Source organism: Ahaetulla prasina, chromosome 3, assembly GCF_028640845.1.
Source record: "Ahaetulla prasina isolate Xishuangbanna chromosome 3, ASM2864084v1, whole genome shotgun sequence".
NCBI classification, from domain to species: Eukaryota; Metazoa; Chordata; class Lepidosauria; order Squamata; family Colubridae; genus Ahaetulla; species Ahaetulla prasina.
This window is the reverse complement of record NC_080541.1, coordinates 7,641,223-7,653,822: the sequence shown is the minus strand read 5'-3', so window position 1 is coordinate 7,653,822 and position 12,600 is coordinate 7,641,223. Positions and strand designations below refer to the sequence as shown.

The 12,600-nt window shown below is 40.3% G+C and overlaps 1 protein-coding gene across 5 annotated transcripts in view; it reads right to left on the bottom strand.

Annotated features, from left to right (window-relative positions):
* Positions 1 to 12,600, bottom strand: part of TRAPPC9 (trafficking protein particle complex subunit 9) — a 397,590-nt gene that overhangs the window by 317,112 nt on the left and 67,878 nt on the right. For all 5 annotated transcript variants that reach the window (XM_058177413.1, XM_058177415.1, XM_058177411.1 and 2 more), the window contains exon 17: positions 6,731 to 6,855. In XM_058177413.1, coding sequence (XP_058033396.1) covers positions 6,731 to 6,855 — 125 coding nt within the window. The remainder of the gene's footprint in view (positions 1 to 6,730; positions 6,856 to 12,600) is intronic.

The following is a 12,600-nucleotide window of genomic DNA, read 5'->3' as shown; positions in this document are numbered from 1 at the left end:
ATTGCAATTGTTTTCCAAGAGTATGTTAGTAGTACAAGTTATTCTTCCTCTGTCAAACTATTTTCTGGTTCAAAACCACTTCAAGTCTCAACCTAGATATCCAAGCTCCACACAGCTACCACAATGCAGAGCAAAATTCAACCACACCCCTCTCCCCGTACACACACATACACATATCTAAATACATACCCACCAAACCAATCCGGAGAATCAATAAAGAAATACGCCGTATTTATTCGGTGCAATGCTATGGCAACTGCCTGCCCAAGCTCACTTTCTGAAATATCTGTTTCCTAGCAACAGTGGGGCTTTTCCCCCACCCCGAAGTGGCAAACAAATAAAAATTCTAGCTCTGAAAAAAAGGGAAAAAAAACACCAAACTCTACAACGCTATCCATAAATAACTCAAAGCGTTCTACTTTTAGGTTTTACACTGACATGAAAAACCCTGTTTGAAAAGGCAGACAGGCGTTTTAATTGGCTGACGGACTCCTGCCTTCCTCCCGCGCTGGGTTATCTGCCCGTCAAGTTATCTTTGCCAAAAATATAAAATGTGCATTAATATGTAGGTTTCGGGAAAAGCGTACGGACGTCACACCGTGTCTTTGAACGAAGGGAGCCAGAGTAAAACCGTGGCGGGGGGTCCCTGGGAATAGAACGATCATCCGTAAGGGAGTTTATGCGGCGTGTGGCAACCGACAGAACGGATATAAATACCCCTATTAGCAATCTCAGATGAATCTTTAAAAACAGTGCAAGACCGACAGCGGCAAGTCTAAAAATAGTCCGGCAAGGCTGGGTTTGAGCATTTGCCCTGAGAAGCACTTTCTCTTTCGTGCTTACCCAGAGTGAATTTCAATTTCTCCCTCCGTGTAGTTCAAAATGAATATCTTATGGCGCAGGCGAGATAGGCAAGATGACAATTTTATGACCTCTCTCTCTCTCTCTCCCTCCCTCTCTCTCTCTCTCTCCACTGAAGCTCCCTTAACCAACGCACGATGGGCAAGAAAAAAAAAAAGAAAGCCAATGGGCCAGGTGCGCTGGAATATTATGAAATACAGGTAGTCCTCAACTTTTGACCGCAATTGAGCCCAACGTTTCTGTTACTAAGTGAGATATTGGTTATGTGAATTTGGCCCCATCTTACGGCTCACCGCTTTTTACGAATCATTGCAGTTGTCAGGCCTGGAAACCATACTAGACTTTAGGGTTCCAGACGCCGCCACATTTTTCCCCTGAGGGGAAGAAGGGCGGTTGAGGGGTATGGTAACATTCTTCAAGCGGTCAAGGTCGGATGGTGTTCGCATCTTCAGGAAGAGTGGCGAGAAGATATTCGAATGAACTGGGAGAACGTGGGACCATGTGACCATCAAAGGGGTCAGGGGGGTGGGACTCTTGGGGTTTGTATAACTGGGAAAAGAATCCGGAAATTCAGTTTTGGAATTTCACTCATCGTGTGCCAGTTTCCTCATGCTAGTAAAGAACTCTGAAAGACAATGGCTTCTGAGTTTTTTTTATGCATAAGAGGTTTTTCTGGAACCTTGACATTATTCCAAAACTGAACTTCCGGATTCTTTTCCCAGTTATACAAACCCCAAGAGTCCCACCCCCCTGACCCCTTTGCTGGTCACATGGTCCCACGTTCTCCCAGTTCATTCGAATATCTTCTCGCCACTCCTCCTGCAGATGTGAACACCATCCGACCTTGACCGCTTGAAGAATGTTACCATACCCCTCAACCCCCCTTCTTCCCCTCAGGGGAAAAATGTGGCAGCGTCTGGAACCCTAAAGTTTAGTATGGTTTCCAGGCCTGACAGCAGTTAATTTAGGAACGTGGCCACTAAGTGACTCCGACTTCCACCATTGACTGTTTGTCAGAAAGTCGCCAAAGGGGGATCGCATGATCCCTAGACATTGCAATGGTCATAAGTGTGAGTCAATTCCCAAGCATCTGAATTTTGATCACGGGACCAACGGGATGCTGTGTGTGAAAGGGCTGTAAGTCATTTTTTTTTTCAGTGCTGTTGTAACTTCAAACGGTCACTAAATGAACTGTTGTGGATCGAGGGCTATATGTACAGGTACTCCTTGACTTACAACAGTTGGCTTAGCAACCATTCAAAGTTAAAACGTCACGGAAAAAAGTGACTTAGGACCCGTTTTCCCATTTACGACCATTGTAGTATTGTAGCAGGTTATGTGATCAAAATGCAGATGTCAGGCCTGGAAACAATTGGCAACCGACTCCTAATTTACAACGGTTGCAGTCTCCCAGATTCATTGTGTTCCTCTTTTACAACCTTCTGACAAGCAAAGTCACTGGGGAAGCCAGGTTCACTAAACAACAGTTTGACTAATTGAACAACTGCAGTGATTCACTTAACAACTGTGGCAAAAGAAGGTCGTAAAATGAGGCAAAACTCACTTAACGAATGTTTCACTTTGCGACAGAAATGTTGGGCTCAACTGCAGTCGTAAACCGAGGACTACCTGTAGTATGAGCTAAACCCGTTTCCTAAGGGATAGAAATTGATTTTATTTGTTCATTAAATTGACGCGACACCCGCTCTCTCTGGTGAGTGACTCTGGGCAGCTTGCAACATCATAAAAACAGCAATGTAAAATATTAAAACGCGAAAGCATTAAAAGCAGGAGCATTAAAAATGAACAAGAACTGGCTAAAAATAGAAACTAATACATAGATAGGAGGTGGAGGTGGCATCGTCTTCTCATTCCACTAAAAGTCTTTGGCAATTGATTAACAACATTAAATGCACAATCACAAGTTGAACAGTTTCCTTAGAAATAAATAGGGGGGGAGGGGAAGTTTTGGTGCTGATATTAATTTGAAAGCAAATTACTGGGTGTTTACTGGGAAAGGCGTTCGGATAAAAACTTCAGAAGGATGCAGCAACTAAGCTTTCCCAGCAAAAGATTATTTTTATTTATTTATTTATTTTATTTATTTATTTATTTTGTCACAACAGTATATATAAGCATAAGCATGAAAGTAACTGTATAATATATAAGCATATATATATATACATATATATAAGTATGTAATAACTATATGAATTGGATATAATGAAAGGAAACAATAGGACAGGAATGGTAGGCACGTTTGTGCTTTTATGCACACCCCTTACGGACCTCTTAGGAATGGGGTGAGGTCAATAGTAGACAGTTTTTGGTTGAAGCTTTGGGGATTTTGAGAAGAGACCACAGAGTCAGGTAGTGTGTTCCAAGCATTAACAACTCTGTTACAGAAGTCATATTTTCTGCAATCAAGATTGAAGCGGTTAACATTAAGTTTAAATCTATTGTTTGCTCTTGTATTGTTGTGAATGAAGCTGAAGTAGTCTTTAACAGGAAGGACATTACAGTAGATGATTCTATGAGTTAAACTCAGGTCCTGTCGGAGGCGGCAGAGTTCTAAGTTTTCTAAACCCAAGATTTCAAGTCTGGTGGCATAAGGTATTTTGTTGTATTCAGAGGAGTGGAGAACTCTTCTTGTAAAATATTTCTGGACACGTTCAATTGTATTGATGTCTGAAATGTGGTATGGGTTCCAGACAGGCGAGCTGTATTCAAGAATTAGTCTAGCAAATGTTTTATAAGCTCTGGTAAGTAGTGTAGTGTTTCTGGAGAAGAAGCTACGTAAGATTAGGTTTACAACTCTTAAAGCCTTTTTTGAGATGCAGTTGCAGTGGGCTTTGGCGCTTAGATCATTGGATATGAAAACTCCAAGGTCTTTGACAGGGTGGGGGGTCATCTACAAGGTAATGTCCATCGAGTTTGTATTTAGTGTTTGGATTCTTTTTTCCAATGTGTAAGACAGAGCATTTGCTGGTTGAGATTTGGAGTTGCCAAGTTTTTGACCATTCTGACACTTATTATGAGATTTCTTGTGCAAAAGACCAGCAGCCAACATTTAATTTGGCCTCTAAGCCAGAGATTCAAAAAGCTCTTGCGGTACCAAAACTTATGAAGAACTTATGAAACTTACGAAGAACTCTGAAATAATAGATTGGAACAATTGGTGCTAATGTAGATTATTCTCCAAGTTAACCAACGGGGGTCTTTGTTCAATAAACAGGAGTGAATTATAACTTTCTGATGCGCTTTGGAGGATTGAAACCTCTTTAAATTACACAGTGGCCCTTTGATTAGGTTCATATCATAGCCACGGGATGAACATCCAGACAAATATTATGAATAGTCTCAATCTCATTTTACAGCCGTGCGACATAACAACAGGAAGAGGAGCTTCAGGAGAAGGAAGCCAAGCCCCACATAGAAATATAATAATTCTTCTAAAGAAAAGAAAGGAGTCAAGGTTTTTTTCCTTTACAAGGAACAAAGAATCTTTCACAGAACTTGAAAATGTAAAGATTGTAAAAACTGTCCTTGGCTGAGGGGGGAAAAAAATCAGATTTACAAGAAATAATCTCTTAAAATGTCATGATTATCAAAGAATAATGGCTTGAAACTGAACAGATGAAAAAAAACCTAGTAATCTAATATCACATCTACCCAGTGGTGAAATCCAAAATTTTTTACTACCGTTTCTATGGGCGTGGCGGGAAAGGATACTGTAAAATCTCCATTCCCACCCCACTCCTGGGGGAAGGATATTGCAAAATCTCCATTCCCCCCCCACTCCTGGGGCCAGCCAGAGGTGGTATTTGCCAGTTCTCTGAACTACTCAAAATTTCCACCACCGGTTCTCCAGAACCTGTCAGAACCTGCTGGATTTCACCCCTGCATCTACCTCCGAAGTATAATTCACGTCAAGCAATACATGATATCAAATGTTACCAGCCATGGGAATAAATATTGACTCTACATAAAGTGTCTCTTCTTTCTGTAATAGCAAAAGATTCATGGAACTAAACTAAGGTAAGCTCAGTAAGTTGTACTGAATGTCCAAAAAGTCATGTATAAGCAGACCTCTTCATAGCAGATAGGAATCAAAATATTTGTGTAGGAGGTGACCCAGGTTCAGTCCGAGGGAGGGTCAAACGCGTTATCAGTCTTGAGCCACTTTGTGCAAAAAAACCCCTAAGTTCATCCACCTTGAATTCCATTGACTGTCATCCCTGGCCAATTTGCTTTGACCATTAATAGTTCAGATTCTTGTAGAAAGCATTAGCATACACTAAACCTATATCCATTTGAAATACTTTAATTCCTGATTTCCTGCACTTGATATGGGTGTGCATGTGTGTATGCGTCCCAGGTTTAAGGCTTTTCTTCTTCTTTTCAAATCAACAGACTTTGGGCTGTTCTTTTCTTGATCTTGAGAGCTGTGGGTATCTATTCCATATTGATACAATGTCCTACCAGCCATGACTTTTGGGATCAGAATTTAAACTTGCAGCCCACACGTTTAACCCGCTGGTCTATACCTATAGTAGCTCGGAGTCATTTGGTTGAGTTGAGGGGCTATAGAAAATGAAAGATGGATGGATGGCAGGATGGATGGATGGATGGGTGGGTGGATGGGTGACCTCAAGTTTGCTCTTCTACAGCAAATTTCATACATTCATGTTCCATCTGTATTCTACTCTTGACCTATTCCAATGTAAGAAACCATTTCCAATGATGTTTTTGCTATTCCTGCAGTAGCACTATGAAGCAAACTAATAGTGGAATGTCTTTTACTGATATTACCAGATATTTCCAAATTTTAGTTGCTCTACAAATATATCCATTTATGATTTTGTTCGCCCTAGAAGTTGTTAAGGAAACTGAATATATACTCAAATTAATTCGTAGGTCAGGCTGACATAAGTAATTTCGGTAAAACATTCCTACGTTAAATTGTGTTAATTTGGAGACAGATGTTTGAGACATGTCAAATAGCTAATGATTAACTAATAAAGTATAAATGCCTGGAATATTGTAAGTGGTCCTTTCCCAGCCTTATGGGAAGATTTATGTTTGCTTGGACAATGAAATATGTTGTTTTATGAGAATTGGACTCTATCTCTTCCTACACACAGCGGGCCCAACCTAGAAAATGTGCACAACAAGTTGTTCTAAAGAAGCCTGATATTCAGACATAAAGTTCAAGCCACATTCAAAATTGCTAGGGAATTCCCGAAGTTTGGCATTCAAACAAATCAGCTATCAAGAGACACATAGATAAAAGTCACATTTAGACATGATTGAAGAGACAATAAAAATCATAGGAAGGGAGCAAAAAAGAGTCAAATACATTCCCTCCAATACTCAGATAAACAAGGATCAACACCCAGATTATGGCTGTATAAATTTGAATACATAAATAAATATAAACAAGCAGAAAACCCCACACTCACTAGCCCTGATGATGTTACCTAGTTGAATAACGAGATGTCTGCAAGCAAATAACCACAATCAGAGAGCAGCAAGAAAGTCACAGTTCAACCCTGAGCTAAATATTTTCTTTTCTATTGCACACAAATTGCAGTGTAGCAGAAAGCATTTCATGTAGACCTTGGCATTTTATGGCCTGGGGGCCGTATCTCACCCTCTGGCTATCTTCCAGCCTGCAGTGTTGGTGGCAAAAGACGAGGGTGACAGCAGAAGGGCAGGGGGCAGAGGAATGGGTGGGAGGGCAAAAGTGAGGCGGTGGCAGTCCTTCACAACAATCCCAATTTCTCATGTGGCCCCTTGGGAAAATTCATTCTCCATTCCTGATTTAACATCGGTTATAATGCTAATTATTGCCGGGCTGATCACCTACCTTTATGTGGCTGAAGTCACCAACTTTAGTGGCTTCCTGTGGATTCATAGGCTTATTTTCTATACGTGGTTTTATCACTTGTCGAAACGGACTGGAAAGTGGAAGACCACTCACGCTAATTCCATCTACAAAATGGAGAAAAAGTCAAAATTACTATATTTTATTTTCTGGGATACTTTCCAGATTCTTATTTAAAGACCGTATTTACCTGGTATGTTTTCCCATAGTTTACTAAGCTCATTGTTCACAGGATAAACTGAACTATAGTCAATATCACATATAAGGCTATAATCATACTTGAATAATTTCGGTTCTATAGGGTACACGAACAGAACCGATAAGGTGGAATCCGATTCAAATAAATTTGTTTTATGTAATGTGAAGAAGAGAAGAATAGAATAGAATTTTTTATTGGCCAAGCGTGATTGGAGACACAAGGAATTTGTCTTGGTGCATATGCTCTCAGTGTACACAAAAGAAACATTCATTGAGAATCATAAGGTACAACATTTAATAATAGTCATAAGCTACAAATAAGCAATCAGGAAACAATCAATATCAATATAAGGATACACGCAACAAAGTTACAGTCATACAGTCATAAGTGGAAGGAGATAGGTGATGGGAACGATGAGAAGATTAATAGTAGTGCAGACTTAGCAAATTGTTTCAGTGTTGAGGAAATTATTTATTTAGCAGAGTGATGGCATTTGGGAAAAAACTGTTCTTGTGTCTAGTTGTTCTGATGGGCAGTACTCTATAGCGTCGTTTTGAGGGAAGGAGTTGAAACAGTTTATGTCCAGGATGTGAGGGATCTGTAAATATTTTCACAGCCCTCTTTTTGACTTGGGCAGTATATAGGTCCTCAATGGAAGGCAGGTTCGTAGCCATTGTTTTTTCTGCAGTTCTAATGATCCTCTGAAGTCTGTGTCTGTCTTGTTGGGTTGCAGAACCAAACCAGACAGTTATAGAGATGCAGATGACAGACTCAATAATTCCTCTGTAGAACTGTATCAAAAGAGTAGATTACACTATTTGAAGTGAAGTTTGAAAAGAATGGAGGCAATAAACCCAAGAGAAGTGCTGAAAGAATTGCTAATTGCTACTAAATCATAATTTGCTCTTTTGTTTTGCAATGTGATTGGAAATTGTAGCTAATTCAGAACTAAACATGCTAGATAATTTGACCACGTGAAGACAAAAAGCACAGAAGTCCAAAGCTTATTCATAATTGGAATAATATGCTTTGGCAATACTTTATTCTATAACAGTATTAAAAAAAATGAGGGGGAAGAAATCAATATATTTTTAAAGTAATATAAATACTAAGTCTAAATGTGACCAAATAATACAATATTCAATAAATGTTGAATGGATCTTTATTAGTATGAATTATCCCCAGCATCAATTTTTGTCAAATAGCATAATATTAATAACCAGACTTAAATATAAATGTGGCATTATATTATACCAAGAATCTTTTACAAGTGATTTACATAATACTTTATATTTGCCATTCTATATATTATAGAAGTGACTAAAAGCCTGCCTTTTAAAGTTAATATCATAACAGATATTTATTGCTATGCCATCAAAATGATTGACTTTTAAACGAGCAGCTTTTCTCCAAAAGAGAAAAAAAGGTGACCACAGTTTATTAAATTGTTATTTCAAAGGCGAGAAATGGATTTCAACCTTTAGCTTTGATCCAATTTAAATAAACATCAACTAGCTGTTACATTAGTTGCTATATCTGATAGTGATTGGTTTTGATATTTATTTTACATGTTACGTTTTAACATGACTGATGTAAATTGGGATGCGTGGCACTAGTATCCATTTGCAATTTGAGTAGTCTACAAACCCAATTAGGATAAATAAATCAGCACTGAGATCTTTGTTAGATTCTTTGCACTTCTTAGCTAAAGGAGTTAGCTGGTACTAACTGACTGCTTATGAAGTGCAAGCAAACAGTCCTGATTCTAACCCAGAAATGAACTGATAGTTCAATGAGAACGAGAAAAATAAGCACAACAAACAGAAACCAAAGAGCTCATTTTCCAATCCTAGAGTAACTGGGATAGGAAGGTCCTTTCCAATTCCTTGTGCACCTTCGCCAATTTGCTTATCTGTAGCATACAAGAACAGAAATCATATGAAGGACTAATCTGCCATTATTCTCTCCCTCTGTGTGTGTATGTATGTGTGTGGGAGGGAGGAAGGAGGAGGGAGAGGGAAAGAGAAAGAGAATGGAAGGGAACAGAACAGAACAGAACAGAACAGAATTTTTTATTGGCCAAGTGTGATTGGACACACAAGGAATTTGTCTTGGTGCATATGCTCTCAGTGTACATAAAAGATACATTCATTGAGAATCATAAGGTACAACACTTAATGATAGTCATAGGGTACAAATAAGCAATCAGGAAACAATCAATATCAATATAAATCGTAAGGATGCAAGCAACAAAGTTACAGTCATACAGTCGTTAAGTGGAAGGAGATGGGGGATGGGAACGATGAGAAGATTGATAGATAGATAGATAGATAGATAGATAGATAGATAGACAGACAGACAGACAGACAGACAGACAGACAGACAGACAGACAGATGATAGCTAGATTTCATGGCTCAGAAAGCAAAATCAAAGACTAGCCCAGTCCTTTTCTGCTCTAAATAGGAATATTTATAGAATATCATACTGTATATATTAATCTAAGGGCCAGAATGTGGGAAACTTATGAATTCAAATCCAGCTTTACCCATGAAAAACAGCTAAGTGACTTTGGGCTAGTCACTCTCTCTCTCAGCCCAACTCACCTCACAGGGTTGTTGTGGGGAAATAGGAGGAAGGAAGGTGTGTTGGATACGTTCACCACTTAAAGAGTTATTTGTAAAAATTATGAAGGCTGGATACAAATAAATAAAATGAAAAATGAAATGAATTAACATTGCTTCCATAAGCAAACCTCGGATAGCCTGCAATAATTTCTCTTTGGGGCAAGGGTTATTTTAATATATATCGTATCGGTCTAAAACTTCAGGCTCCAAGGACAATACACCTTCATCCTTGAGATCTGTTAACTTCTGCAATCAAATAGCAAATGACTTTTAATCTAAAATCCATTACTGTAGAAGAAAGTAATTAACTTACCTTTATTAATACTGGTTTAATAGTAAATAATTTATAATGAAGTAGAAAATAAACACCGTGTATTTAGTACTCTGACTCTTAATTAAAATATGAAGTCATTAGATTTTATCAATATGTGACAATAATACTTTTGTCTGGAAGAATTTGTGGAGCACCAACCGAAACGTATAAATTATGCACACAGTATTTCTCTTGCATTATTGAAAGCATCAGGTTTATGAGATACTGTGTGCAATGCAGCTTTTCAATTACATTCTAGAAAATGCTGAAAAATGATTTTCTCTCCACTTTATTATGTAAAAGTATATTTAGTAATGTAAAACCAACTGGGGGGGGGTTGTCTGTTCTTCTATCGTCTTTCATTGGGTCAATATGTTGGAATCCGATACCAAGTTACAAGTTTTTCCCGAGGAGCTAAGAGGCAAATAAACAGCTTGCCTTCAGCAGCTGTGGATACGCCATCACTGGAGGTTTTTAAGAAAAGACTGGACAACTTGCCTCAAATTGTATAGCATCTCCTGCTTGAGCAGAGGGTTGGACTAGAAGTCCCAAATCCCTTCCAGTTCTATTCTGAACTGAAATCAGCCTTGAATCTTTACTATCTAGAAAGAGGCCCAGAAGGAACCCATCCTAACCCTCGCACCGGGTATATCTGATAGTTATGCAGCCTGTGCTTTAGTCTAGCAAGATTCCTGCCTAAGGGCAACCCCGAATAAAGAAGCTACTCGGAGAAATTTGCCGTCGTTTTTGGTTCCTTGCGTCTGGCATCAATACAGTGGAAGGAGTGTGTTACAGGAAAACTAAACAAGTGTTCTGTCCCCCCACCTCATCCAGGAAAAACACACGAATGAATGACGTCTGCCAGTAATTTATTCTTACAAGCCGACCTGGTTTCCTTTGGCAGATAAAAGTTCTGGCAGCTACTCTCCAAATGCCTGCCAAGTTTCTTATCACCTCCAGGAGTCAGCGTAGCTGCAGTCCGTTGCTGGGGCAACCAAGAGTTCCATGAATAATCAGAAGTTCAAGCCTTAAGTCCGAAAAATATCCGAAGCTCACGATGTACAGTTTTTGTCCGTCACAGAGACTGCAGAGCAACCCCACCCACTTTTATCCCCTGTGGGGCGTGGCTCAATGACTCAGCAATCTCTGGCCCTGCCACACCTCTTCCTTTGCTGCGCACGCCTCTCCCTCCGACGCTGCCTGGGATCAACCCAAGATTGATCTTCATCACTCCCTATTAGTGGATGCTCCAACATGCCTTCTTCCTGGCCTTCAGCTGGAACCTGAGGCATTGCCAGAAAGGAGGGTCCTGGAGAGGGAGGCCTTGCCAGCTCCTCCCCATCACTTTCAGAGTCATCTTCCTTCATGAGGACAGGCTCGGGGGCCGGAGTCACTACAGCAAGGTAGGCAAAGCCTTGTTCTGGAATACACCTTCTGGAGTTCTTTCTTTTCAAGATGTTCATATTAGTCCCGCTTTGGGTCTTGTGACCAAGAGGAAGGTGAGAGGGAGACTAGGACTGGAATGGGCAGCAGCATTCCAACCCAGTCCCCAAGTGTCTCTCCTATATGAATCCCAGGGGGGGGGAAATATTTCCCTGTTTCTTCTTACTGCACATCAATGTTCTGCTTTGATTTGGACAGCTACCCTCCTGATGCATGGACAACTGACAAGGTTCCAAGACCCCCTACCCAGTTTCTTTGTATCGTTCCATTAGGCTGGCATCAATAAAGGTTAAACTAGCTTAATCCACTAATTTCAGAAAATTTCACCCAAACCAGACTGAAGGCTAAACAAATATGGACTTACTTTTATCATGAGAAAATATAAACCAGGCAGTTTGGACTCTGAATGTCTACATGGGGAAAAATGCTGAAGAGTAACTGAAAAGCCAAGCCCTCTTTGATGCAGAACTGCTAAGGTTTCACAGCCCAAAACTGTCCTTCCAAACACTGATGGTTGCAATGACCAAGTGATGCCACCCTGGCCTTCCCGTAAAGGAGCTAATAGCAAGCAAGAAACCTCATCAGGACTTTTGCTGCTAAATTCATGGGATTACCAGGCCCTTCTGGGTGATGTTGTGGTCCATCAGCAGCCTGAGGAGCTGGCAATGGAGGCGGACAGCGATGAGGCTGAGGAAGAACGTGGGCCAGTCCTGGAGGCTGGGGAAGGCCCAGATGAGGACTCTGCATCAGAGGCAGAGATGGGGCCAAGGCCATCTGGGAGTGATGTGCGGACTCCAGAACCTCCAGAGACTGACAGTAGTGAAGCAGAGGAACAGGAGGAGCCTGTTCCTAATGCACGCATGAGAAGAGCTGCTAGAAGGCAAGAGCAGCTCAATCTAAGAGAACAACTCGGGAATAGGCCAAGAGATGATTGGCCCCTCTCATAAGGCTTAAAAGACCAGCAACGGCGTTTGAGCTTTTTGCTCAACAACAACGTTGTTAGCTTTGTCTTGCTGCATTTATTTCTTGTCAGCTTCTTCTGCTTTTGAACTTTTGCCAAGAAAAGCCTTTGGCAGTTTGCCTAATTAAACCAAGGTTGGTGATAAGACTGAAGAATTGTGTTATGAAGAATTTGCTTTGATTTAGTTTGGACGACGCTGAGAATAAGTTAATTCTCAGCTGTTCTAATAGTCTGTTTGTTTTTGAACTGATTGTGTTTACTACTACCCACTTGGGCCTGGGTCACAACAGGTGATGAGTTTTACACAACTA